Source organism: Aquila chrysaetos, chromosome 4 (assembly GCF_900496995.4).
Source record: "Aquila chrysaetos chrysaetos chromosome 4, bAquChr1.4, whole genome shotgun sequence".
In the NCBI taxonomy this organism is placed as follows: domain Eukaryota; kingdom Metazoa; phylum Chordata; class Aves; order Accipitriformes; family Accipitridae; genus Aquila; species Aquila chrysaetos.
The window spans coordinates 41,015,616-41,028,693 of NC_044007.1; the positions used below are offsets into that span (position 1 = coordinate 41,015,616).

The 13,078-nt window shown below is 38.7% G+C and overlaps 1 protein-coding gene across 2 annotated transcripts in view; it reads left to right on the forward strand.

The window, feature by feature from the left end:
• Positions 1 to 13,078, forward strand: part of CA8 (carbonic anhydrase 8) — a 50,812-nt gene that overhangs the window by 20,993 nt on the left and 16,741 nt on the right. Inside the window, exons 4-7 of one of the 2 annotated variants that reach the window (XM_030012418.2) lie at positions 3,301 to 3,396; positions 5,846 to 5,908; positions 7,285 to 7,333; positions 9,986 to 10,098. In XM_030012418.2, coding sequence (XP_029868278.1) covers positions 3,301 to 3,396; positions 5,846 to 5,908; positions 7,285 to 7,333; positions 9,986 to 10,098 — 321 coding nt within the window. The remainder of the gene's footprint in view (positions 1 to 3,300; positions 3,397 to 5,845; positions 5,909 to 7,284; positions 7,334 to 9,985; positions 10,099 to 13,078) is intronic. The other variant, XM_041123183.1, reaches the window with a different exon arrangement.

Genomic DNA, 13,078 nt, shown 5'->3' on the forward strand with positions numbered 1-13,078 from the left:
CATCTCTGCCTGTTCTCTTTAGTGTCTGTTTTTGGACTTGTCTATAATTTAATACATTCATGAACCTGCTGATACTATTTGGTACCGCAGTGTTTATGACAGCAAGTTTACAACCTGCTGTGTAAAGAATACATCACTAATGCACTGTAATTATCGCCACCTCTAAGGAAGTGACACAGTAGCATCTTAAACACAGACCAGAAGTCCATTCTACCTTGGGCTTTAGCAATCCAGTACAAAATGATGATTCTTATTCCAAGGAGCCTACTATGTATTTAAAGCATCCTTGAGCAGAACCTCAAAGTTACCTATGGACCAGAAAGTGCTGACTGCCTGTTTCAGTACCTTCAGTAAAGTTGATTACTAAACCCGAACCTAGTCTAGGGGTGTCTACATTAGTGTTAAGTACATCCCTTTTTTGTCTTTGTGTTAATGTTTTTTTTTTTTTTAAGTAGACCATCCCGACCCCTGTTGAGCTGGCGGAAAGGAAGGAGGGCTGGAGAGGGTGCAGAGACCTAAAGTTACTCTTAAAATGTGTAGCTAATACTTAACTTACTCTCCCCATGTCCCCTGGAGATGTGGGAAGAGTTGCTGGCCAGTAGGTATGTTCCTTGGAAAACAGTTCCAGGTGCAGGGCTTTTCATACTGTGGTCCCTCTTTCATGCAGCAGCTAAGTGTGTTTTGCAGCATGTCTTCCTGTCAGACTGTTTATGCTGCTGCACAGACTAATTCTAGACCTTTTCATGTTTTATAGTATTACACAGAGGTTTTGGCGTCATTTTTCTAGCTGATATCTAGCTTTATTGTAGGAAAGTCTCTGCCCTGATGAGCCTGCTGCCTAACACAGGACAACAATCTGTTTCTGGATAAACTGGGGTCATGGCTGGTACGGTGTGAAGCACTTGCTCATTTTCCTCTTGCTGGGGCTCAGCATTTTCCTTTCAGATCTTCAGGAAAAAACCACTGTTGTCAGAATGCAGACAAGTATCAGATTAGACTTCACCGCTAAAGGAGCATAACATGCTGAACGCCACGGCAGCTTTAGCCGAGACCCGCCTGTTGACACAGTCAAAGTCATGGTCTCTTTACACGCGGCGATCGCCCTCGGCACTATTGTTCGGCCACCAAAGGACAAGCTTGCTTTGGCATTTGCAACCAACCGAGTCGCGGTGCCATGCAGCGCTGTTCTCGCCGCACCAAGGACATTGCCATCCCGACTGCCGTCACCCCAAGCTCATTCTTTCGCGTTTCCTTCTTAACGTCGGGATTTTGGTGAGGATCGTGGGACTCCGTGAGCCCCCTCTAGTGGATACTGATGCGAACGCCAGGCCCGTCTCGGAAAACGCAGTGCTTTTGACTTTATCTGCTTGGGTGGTGGTAGTTCTGTCTCTGCTAAAGCAAGCGTAGGAGGCTGAAATCTCATTATTTGATCCCGCGGTTTTGTTACTTTAAAAGCCAAAAGCAAATCAAGTGTGTAACAAAGCTTTTTATAGGTGATAAAATACATGACACCAAGTAAATCCATGGGCAATAGATAGCTTAGTTGTAACAGGGAGCATTTGTATGTCTAGAAGTTTTGTAGCCATGGTCAAGTACATTTGTATTAGTGTTCTCATGTGCAAACGAATTATTATCTTTTTTAAGAAATGTGTTTCATGTTTTTAGCATAGCAAATGCCTTTGATCAGCATGAATAGAATTATTTGTATGATAATTTGGAATTTAATTTGATTTACAAGATGTTAATTTAAAATTTTGTATTGACTTTTGAAATTATAGTCTTCAAGAGGAGTGCCCAAAATTCTCATTGGAGATTAAATAAGGGGAGCGTGATTGCTTGAGGAACTGGTCTTCTGAAATGCTGAGATGCCTGAGTGAAATCCTGTTGTCTGAGGGGCAATAAGCATTTCACAGAGGATGTTACTGTGCAGAAATAAAACATGAAATAAGAAGACACACTATCTGTTTTAAAAACTAATTTTGCTGAAGGTGGAAACAATGTTAGATAACAGGGTGACATTTTAACTTGCTAAGACACATGAGTGAGCAAAACATTGATCATGATTTTACAATGGGAATTAAATCTAAGAGTTTGTATTTTTTTAGCTGTTTTATCTGTGTGGAATGTGCAAAAGTGGTTGCCAGATAAACTTCAAAGCAGCTGTGTTTAGGATGTTGAAGCTCTGCAATGTTATCAGACCCAGCCACAGAGATTACATTTTAGCATTAGTGCTGGAAAAACTCATGTTTGAAATGCATATTACCTCTCAGTAGATAGTGCTGTGCCTGCCTGCCTTCCTTCCTTCCTTCCTTCCTTTCTTCCTTCCTTCCACCTTTCCACCCTTCTGTCTACCCTTCCTTTCTTCTGTCCTTCCTTCCCTCCCTCCCACCCTCTCTTTCTCTCTCTTTCTTTCCAACTGTCAGTCTGTTTTCCAGCACTTTTCTCTTTCCCCTCTTCTCCCATCTCCCTTCCCGCCCTTCTCCTTGCCCTCCCTCCCCTCCCTTCTTTCCTGCCTTTCCAACCACCTGCTAGTCTGTCTTCCAGCACTTTTCTCAAACACCACTTCCCAAGTCATGCTGTGACACCTCACCAGAACAGACTTTGTGTTTACCATCCTGTGTCTGCTGCCTGACATGTATTCATGCATTAACTCCTACAGGCCCTGCGGCCCTGTGGAACAAGGCAGTTGAGGGCTCATATTTTACTCTTTAGTATCCCTTTCACTGCTGTCCCTAAGGTGGTCCTCCAGCCATTTTTCTCTGCTTAACTTTCACTATGTTTAACCTTTCCTGAAACCACTTCTGCTCTTACTACTGACATTTGAGTGACTCATCTTGGGAGGTGATATGTTAGACAAGTGACATCAAGATAGTACAGTCAGCCAGTCAAATGTGTGTTTGGACAGCCTATGTCCATAATCATACTCCTGCCTTGGAAGAGGTCTGGCTGGCTGAGAGGCAACATTGGTGGGTTTCATTAGCTGACATTTCAGTATTCAAAGTGAGGGAGTTGGTAAATCGTCATTAGCATCATTAGCATAGTTATTCACACCTTTGTTGTAGATATTTGGTAACTGGCTATACATCATTTTCTCTGCAGCTGACCTTTTTTTCCGTGGGATTCCTGATGTTTATAATAGGAATCCACTTATATATACATGCACAGCTGTAGGCATGCACATATGTATATTCACGCATGCACACACACATGCTGACGCTTTTTTAATTGATGTTAACTGCTGGTGTTTTTTTATTACAAAACATATTTCTCTATTGGTCTATTTGCACTGCTTTGTTTTAGCTTCATCTAATGCACTGGAACTCCACACTGTACAGCAGCATTGATGAGGCAGTAGGGAAGAAGCACGGCATAGCTATTATTGCTTTGTTTGTGCAGGTAAGTTTCCTGTGTTGCACTTGTTAGCATGCACTATCATTTGTCTGAGGAAAATGAGGTCCTTTCCATTTTCTTTCATTTTAATGATTTCATAAAATAAAGCTATGTATGACTGCTGGTATTCTATTCAAAAGATACTTCTCAGTCACGTCTTCTGTGTATGTGCTAAATAAGTAATTCTTGTTTAAACAGGATATTGGAAGTATGTTAGTTAAAGAAGGGATAATACATAGTCGGCCATCTCTCTGTGACTCTGGAGATAAGCAGACATCCAATCTCCATTCCTCTGAGGGCAGAATGAGGGCTGTCAGGAGGTACAAGTAGTTCACTGTCTCTGTACTGTGTTTTTCTCCATTCCTGGTCAGGCCTGCTGTTCAGGGATTGAGGAAATACACAGAGGAGAGGAGGATAGAGGAAAAAAAAGCCTACTAACCCATTGGCACAGCTGAAAACTGGTAGTAGGATTGTGCTTTTCTGAACACAGGGACAAGTGTGTTTCTTGTGGTGCGGTCATATTACTTCTTCAGAGATGCCAGACTGAGAGTGTAACGAGTCTTGCCACGGACTCTCAGAAAAGCCTGCGACGAGAAGGCTTAAAGCTTCCTGGGGAGAAGGTGTAATGCAAGCTGGGAGGTTAGCCCCATAATCTAATTGCTATTGCAGGTTTTTCAACGGCTGCACCCTATGAAGAAGATTTTCAGTTTTAGTCCTTGAACACCAGATTCTCATCATCCTCATGAGAAATGGCAAACTGTTTTATTTAAATGGGTTTGGAGGAAGAGGTTTAGAATTTGTTCTTAGATCAAATGGATTTTCTTTCACAGTGGTATTATTAATTTGTCGTATTTCATAACGAGTTTGTGAGTGCCTTTGAGCTTTACCTCTGTTTGAATTTAAAGGTACATTGGTTACAGCTCCAATGCTCAGATAGAACTGCTAAAAATGGAAGTTAGAAAGTCTTCAGTTTTGTATCCTAGAGGGCTGTGTGATAATTGCTTATGTAAGTCACCTTCTAATTCCAGCAGAGGTAACCTTTGAGTTAGTTAGAAAGTTATATATAAGTTCTTAAATAAATCTGAAACTTCAATGATACATTTTCCATTTCTGGTCTCTCACCTTCATCAGAGTTATTAAGCATTCCAAAGGGCTTTTTCATTAGCCAAGAAAGGCATCATGTAATTACAATTGACCAAGGGAAAATAGTATTTATGCTGTTTATTAAAGTAACAGGGAGAGGAAATTCAGTGACTATTTTTTTCCTGTTTAAAGGCATGGAAATATAATAGTTTTGCACCACAGTTCTCAAACACATCATTTTAAGGTCAGTGAAAATATTTTCACTAATTTAAGTGACACCCCTTGATGATTATTAACTTAGAAACAGCATCTTTGAAGTGATTTCACTATCTTTTACACACTTCGAAGGTTTTAAATTGAAGTCCCATTCTGATGCAAAAGAAAATCCTCTTAAATTCCTAGAAATAACAAAGTACCTTTTGTTGACATTCAATTGTTTCCTTCCAGTGACTGCTGTGCCATTCTATTCCAAGAGAAACAAAAAGCAAACGAATTTTTCAGGGTCTAGCTCTCCCATTCTCACTCATGCCCGCTTCATTCCTCATCTCGTATGTGTACATGTTGGCAAAGAAATGAAGTGGAAGGCCATTTTGAGTCTTCCTATTTTAACAATGTTGTTCTGAAGGTAAAAGCTAGGGTCCTAGAATGGGTGATTTAGATCAGAAGCAGCTGCAATCAGTGTGCAGAGTGAACAGCATTCATGGAAAATAAGAATGTCTTATTTCAACCACGGGTTTCTTTTGAAAGCTCCATCTTCTGTGCCTTAAAGGCGTTTGGTAAAGGCAGTGCTGCAGGCTGCTGGGAGCCTGGCTTTCACCAGCAGGATCCCAGAGATGCCATGAGAGAGGGTATCTGCCATTCTGCTCTCTGCAGGCAGGAAGAAACTCCCCAGAGCTTCAGAGATACCTTAGGCCAGATTTGCAACTCTATGGGAACGAATTAAAAAAGTGTCTGTCGTGCTTGTTCGCTCTGTTCCTTTCTGTGTGTACTTTCCTGACAAAAACTGGTAAGGTCAAACTGTATCCTTGGCATTTATATGCCATAATGCTGCATGATTTTGACTCCACATGCAGTATATGCTGCAAAACAGGGTTAGTCAAAACTTACCAGACTTAACTGTGACTCTTTCTCTTGTTCTGTGAGTTTCTGTCTCTGCTTTAAAGTTATTTACACCTCGTTTACTTTTGACTGGTGGCTTTATAGTGATTTAATTGTTTGGAGTTGCCATGTATCAGTGTGTGTGGTTAACTCAAGGCTGTGTAGCTTAATTGAAAACAACTACAGAACTTACTGTTCTGATTGGCCTCTGTCTTGCCTCACAGTTTCTGAAATTGCAAAATACTGAAACTTATCTTTACTTGCTGTATTTCAGATAGGAAAAGAGCATGTAGGCCTAAAGGCTGTAACTGAAATTCTCCAGGACATCCAGTACAAGGTAAGGCATTGTCTGAAGAAATGCTTCCTTCACTGACCAGAGAGAAAGCAAGTGAGCAAACAGTCTATGTGAAGCCAAGAGAAGGGTTTCAGATGTGTCTGTAGTAAAACGACACGTGAAAGCCATCATTTGGTGGCCTGCATCAGAACGTCAGCATTTTACGGTATTCAGATAATATACAATCTTTGTAGTTACTTCCTTTTCTGGTGGCCAGAAAGTTTGATCTCCTATACCAGTAACTGATTGATTGCAAATACTAGCTTTTCAGTGATTATCAGGACGTCAGTGTGAATACAAGCACTGCAACATGCTTAGTGGACACCAGCAGCAGTATCTCCAAACTTACCTGGTTTTAATTTGTAGAAAAAAAGAATAGATGAACTGAGCACCCATATTAACTTGCAGTGGGAAATCAGCAAAAACACAATGCTGTCTTGTCAGGTGGATTATGTGTGGAGATCCTGAAGGGCAGATAATAAGCCTAGCAGGACTGAGGAGATAGGAGTGCTCTCCAGAATGTTGATGCTATCTTAAATGACATTGGGCAAGTTACTTCCATCTTTCTGCTTCACAGTCTCTGTCTGTAACATAGAAATAATCATTCTTACTTTTGATTTTAAAGGATTTTGAAATGTATTAATGAGGTGTTCTGTATTGGTCTGGAGAGATTAGCCATTTCCTTAAGTGGATGCTGAAGTGTAGAAAAATTAGAAGCTGTTATTAGAAGGGAATTGAAAATCTTCTTTTAGACAAATAATATATGGTAAACTTCAGTCATGATGTTATTATTACAAAGTCATTGTTTATGAAGGTGTCAGAGAAAACAATAGTGTATGTAACTCTGTAGGTTCATTACTGAAAGGACAGCCAAGTAGAGGAAGGTCATGGAAGGCCTCGTCATTGTGAGTGTGTTATACTAACAACTTTCAGAGGGTCAGTGTCAAACATACTTTTGGCATACATAAAATTTTCTTGCATTAAATATGTGGAAGCAGCTTTATATTATTACATGTTATCTACATCTGTCAAGGAAAAGCTGACTTTGGCTTGTTTTTTAAACTCATTTTGTATGGAACCCCTGGATTTCATGTAGAGAATTTCAAGGCTGGGGACCTGGAAGGAGCCCAGGTACTAAAGGCAGAAAGTTAACAAGTTGCTGAGATAACCTTAGAACTAAAGTATAAAATAGAATAAAAAAAGTGTTTGTGTAGCTGCAAGCACAAATGCAGTGATTAAATGGGGGCTATTAATGAGGTTGCTTTGCACAGGAATTCAAGGCTTAACGTTATAAGAACACACAGTGTGTTTTACCTCTCCATTCATCATCATTTTAATAAGAAACTAGAGATGAGATTGATTTGTATTCATTTTTTCAGGGAAAGTCCAAAACAATACCCTGTTTTAATCCCAACTCTTTATTGCCAGGTAAGGCGCCTTTGCTTATTTCTGTGTGTGTGGATTACTAGCTAACTGCAGAGGCTGAGACAATCTTGATCTAAAGCATAGCCTGATTGTAAGCCTGAGAGTGTGTCCCATAAGATGATAATGCATTTTGCACCTAGCGGTGCCAACAGGAATAGGGATGAAGTCCCTTTGGAACTTAACGATAAATCTGCACCTTCGTCATGTGAGTGGGATGTGATACTGTAGTCCATGCACTGCTGGCAACACTGTGGCTAGATTTCTTGATGATTTATCACCTCACCTAGAGGGGGAGCTGTATGTACTCCTTACTCCGGCATAAAATAGGAAGTGTAAGGTTACCCACTAACCAAGGTAGCTTTTTGGCAGCATCAGAAGACAATGCCGTAATGCAATGACAGTTGTATAGCATACAAGGAGTAGTGACAATGGAAGGCAAATTCGAATTCATATAGCTAAAAGTTAAAGAGAAACAGTAAGAAACAGCCACTTCTTCTACTTTGTCTTGAACAAAAATGTGACTTTTTAAAAAATGCATTTCTATAGCACAAACGTTTCTGCAAGGAATCCTTCTGAGCTAAATTCCATGTCATAGTGGCAAGATCTTTAATTTTTCAAAGTAATCCATGTCTACATTAAACTATATTATTTATATCAAAAGAATGTTGTTTAGGTTGCAAAGTCAAGTGCTCAGCAATTAGGAATTGCAGGAATTAAGGCTGCCTGTGCCCCTTCATGCATATGTGTTATAAAACAACTTCTAATTGCGTGACCATAAGTTAATTTTCACAGGACCCCTGCCTCACAGTTCCTGTTTGATGCTGATCAAGTCACATAAACCAAAATTTTCATAAGTGATCTCTAACTATGTATTCCTCATTTTCTAGGTGCCCGACTTGAGATCATGGGGTCTGATTTGCAGAAGTGCTGAGTGCTTACACCTCCAGCTGAAGTCAATGGGAGCAGTGCTCTGACTGCATTAAGTGCTATAGAAAGTTAACTACTCTGAGAAATCAGGTTCTAAGCATCTCATATTGAACACCTCAAATGAATAGATCCATTTGACCTTACCTTCTCTTTGCCTCAGTTCCCCAGCTTTAAAGTGTGGGGGTAATCTGTCCTTCCTCACCACACTGGGGTGTTGGAAGGATAAATTAATTCATGTTTGTGAAGCACTCAGACACTGAAGAAATGAGTGCATTAGAAATATGAAAAATGAGAAAACGTGGTCTTTCTAACAAGCAGGATTTGAATAGCATGGGAAAAAGAAAACCAAGGACCACATAGTGTACTGAGAAATCCAAATGTTATTAGATGCTTTTCACAAGAAGATCATCCATCTTTGCAAGTAAATGATGAAAGGTTCTCTAGTAAATACAGACATGATCATGTAACAAAGACAGTGTCACAATGCGTGCACAGGATGGGCTGAATTAATTCTTGCAGTTCTTAACTTTTGAGTGTTTGATAATGCAACTTGCTTTCAATGGATTTGCTATGTAATTCCCTAACTGAGAAAGAAAATTACACCAACAAAACAAAATCCATGCACTGACAATCACAGGCTTCATTAGCAGGATTTAATTCTACTGATATTTTTCTGAGCTGGTAGTGAAATGGCAGTGAAAGGTTAGGTCAACCAAGCAAGTTTATTCATTTCCAATCTCCCATTCTGTCCTTGTCAAGCTAGTTGCAACCTTCCCCTTAACTCTCCATGCCACGATTAACCACCCTTTGTCTCCAGTTCCTCTCTAGGTTTGTTTCTTGTCCCCTCTTTTACAGTCAGGCAGTTTCCTCTCCATACTTCTTAAACTGTGTCAGGGAGTCATTTGTGAGTGTGGCCTACAGCAGCAAAGGAAAGCCCTGTGTAGTCTCACTTACGAAGTGCAGTGTGACTAGAATCTTTGAGGAATTAAAATTAAAATAGTTAAAATGAAACATGTTGTATGTAGAGTTAAAAGTCTGCTTGGACAAACCATTGTATGTTTTCTTGAGACACAAATGTTTATTCTAACAGTTATTTATAAAACTATTAATAAGTTTATAAACTTATTAAAATAAGTTTATTCTTAAATAAACCTTGATTTTTTCCCCTGTGAAATTCAACTCACTTTTCCAAAGCTAGGAGGCACCAGTGCATCTCAAAAAATGTGTCACCAGAATTGTGAAGTGAAAAGTTTGGCTTGAGCTGTTTTCACTGAATTTTTATAAAAAAGAAATAAAATCATCCTTGAGACATATCCTAAATGTAGAAGTCAGTTAAAATTTGATCACCACAGCCCCTCTGCCTTCAAAATTGGATGTCTTTTGTAGCTTCTGACACTAACAGGAGTTCTTTCCCACCATATTATTTATTTGCTGTGTTAGTTTAAGGAGTTGTGCACATGTTGTTTTTCACATCTATAAAGTGGCATTTTCATCTTTAAAATACTCATCTACAGGGAGAAGTTACTGTAATATGATGACCACAAGCTCACGTACATTCACATGAGAAAGTAGTGGACAGTGCTTGACAGGTTATAAATTCACACTTTAGCTTACTGCATACTAACTTCATCATATGTGCAAGCCCATGGCTATCATAAGCTGTCATAATTGAAAGACACAATTATCTTCCTTAATGTCATTAAAATTCCATATTTCTTTTAATTTCAGATCCTCTTCTGCGTGACTACTGGGTGTATGAGGGCTCTTTAACCATTCCACCCTGCAGTGAAGGTGTCACCTGGATATTATTTCGCTATCCTTTGACTGTGTCCCAAGTGCAGGTAACAGCTGTGCTTAAAGTGACCTTGGAATATGGTTATGAGCTAAAGGTTATAGCGTGCAAATATATATATCAGGACATTATATCTGTTCTCCTTGAAGATCCCATTAGATCAGTACATGGCTTTTCAAGTAAAGGTTAAGCCTTTTGAGTCACTGAAAGCAATGCAAAGGTCAGAGATGAAAAACCTTGTTATCATTTATCATCTGCATTTAAAATTCTTTATTTAAGTGAAAGAAAAAGAAAGAAGTCAATGGGCAAAAGAAATTCAATTCTTTGTAATTGTAAGCTTTCAAATATCACTGCTTTTTGATGTTAAAGGAACAAAAAAAGCACAGGGAGACACTATGTCCTGGAGAATGAAAAATGTTAACATAGTACAGGCTAGCTATATTGCATTGAACTATATTTAACTTATCTTGCTCTTTTTTAATTCTGTTTTATAATAAATGTCAAATGGAAACTACCTATTTAAATTTGATTTCACGTGTATGTTTTTTAAAGTAGTTTTTTAAAAAAAAAATTATATCTAACAGTTTTGCGAGCCTTCCTATAGTAAACATTTAATGTCTACAAATAGTCCAGTAAAAACAATGAAAACTCCTGATGAATATTCTTCCACAGTGTGTGAATCCGAGCTGGAGGAATGTGGGTTAATTTAAGTGAAACTATGTAATATCCCTGAAGCTGAATATGTTAATTTTCATTGCCTGCTCTGAAGCATTGCAAACAGAAGGGAAAAAAGTATAAAAGGTGATAAATTATTTCAGCTTTAATAATCTAAAATTTTTCTAGTAATCCCAGCACAATATTTTAACAATTTTAACAATTTGAAATTGGCAATGTTTCTTTTCATATGAAAACTGAATTCTAGTTCTAATCATAGGATAAAAGCAATAGCTCCCAATAAGCATATTTCTATGGTAGCTGCAACTTAAATGTATCCTATCATGAGTCTCGTATTTATTGAAAGGATAAGTCTTATGGCTGCTTGCTACTGAGTAAATGGAAGCAGAACTCTGTTGGCATTATTAGATTCAGAATAATTTTTAAACACAGAGCGCATTTTGTAACTTGGCAGCTAATTGTGCAGATATGAATTGGATAAATAAGAGGACTTAATTAAAAGTATAAAGACCATAACTATTACACTGAGACATTGTATGATATTTTATTTCATGCTAGTTACAGATTTTGTGGTCTCTGTTCCCTTTTAATCCAGTCACTGCATAGAGGAGGGCACAGTTCAAGCCATCCACGTGCAGTGGGAGATGGCAAGAGGGTGAATGAAAGAAGAATTAAGCAGAGAAATGCAACTTTAGTTAATATTATTATGTATTCATTTACCACAAGAAAACAAGATGTTGGCACATGCTGTGAAGGGGATAAGTCTCCAGAAGAGAATATTGTGCCTGGGGAAAAGAGTGACCCATAGTGCCTGTGGAAAAGAGTATGATTCATAACCATGGCCTTCTTTAGGTGAGGGGTTAGCTGGTTTGTGTTGCTGCATTACTTTGCTGGGTATAAACCCAATCCAACAAGAACATTGCACTGTTGAAGGGCACAGAAGTCATGGAGGGGCTTTTTTCTCTGCTACTGACACAGTATGCAGGTGAGACGTGGCACTGGAGCAGAGTGAGAGATTGGAGTGGACTTAGGCCAGTATCATCCACAATACCTTGTACTTGTCATAGATCAGCATCAATTAGAAAAAAAATCCTCACTGCTAGTTATGAATGCAGCAGCATTAAAGTCAAGGTTGTGCAGAACAGACTTATTAAGATCATGAAGGACTTTTGCCAAGGTGGGATAAAAATTTTACCTGCACCGAATACCGCTTTCAGATGTCAACTGAAATAAATATGGGGACAAGTAAGTGAGAGACAGTGATTCTGGGGTTCTAAAGTCAAAAGGGACTGAGACTTCTCCAGGATGCCCAAAATAAGATTTTGGGGGTGCCAGAATATTTTCCTATAGCTTAGACATCCAAGATTTTACCTTGCAATTAGCATTTTGGCTGCAATTAAGTATCTGGCCTCTTTTGTGCATGTGAGCATGACTGCCTATGAAAGATTCCATTTAAGGAGAGATTAGAAATGCAAGGGCTTTTATCTATGGAAAATAAGAGGATGTAGTATAGCATATACCATTCTGAATCATCCATGGAAGGCTGGTAAAGGCATTTAATTTTATTAAGCCTGCTTGTAGTATTAAAGCCCAGATTTCAGTGCAAATGCATTTCTAATGGATTTAAATACATTATTTTTACATGTGTCATTAACTTGTAGAACTTTCTTCTGTGGTATACTAATGAACACAGCTTATGAAACTTCAAGTGATTTATATAAATACTAGTAGCATCTGTGGTTATAGCAGGTAAGAGACAAATTCAAGGCTTTCTATTTTCATTTTTCAGGCCATAAAATAATCAACTTCTGAGTGTCAACAAGTAACAATAAAGAACAACACAGTCTGATAGGGAATAGGTTTTATTGCCTTCCTCTGATGAAGCTAGTTAATATACTGGAGACAAGATACTCATTCACATTCTCATTTTCTGTAATTAACATAGCAATATTGTTTAGCTTAACAAACTGTGGGTCATAAGGGGAAAAAATGAATAAAATTGCAATTCTAGTTCATGGTCACGTCTCTATATTTTCATATTTGCTTATTTTGAAACAATGGAGAAGTAACCATTTTGGCATAGGCTTAATAGGCTGACCATTGCAAGGTAGAGAACCTTGTTCTATTTCTCCTGAAGACATTTATAGATAGTAAAGTGCAAAGAGTTGATTTGCTACTGATCTAAGTCAATGCTAAGTGAAAGGAGATTCATCTCCATATGCACCTCACTTCAGCAGCTGGGATCTGAGTGTGTTGGTTATATGAGTACCATAGGAGCAAGCCAGGACTGCAGCCTCAGGATGTGGTTTCCTGGAGTCCAATGCTGTTTCCTCACTGCAAGTCATTTTCTTTGA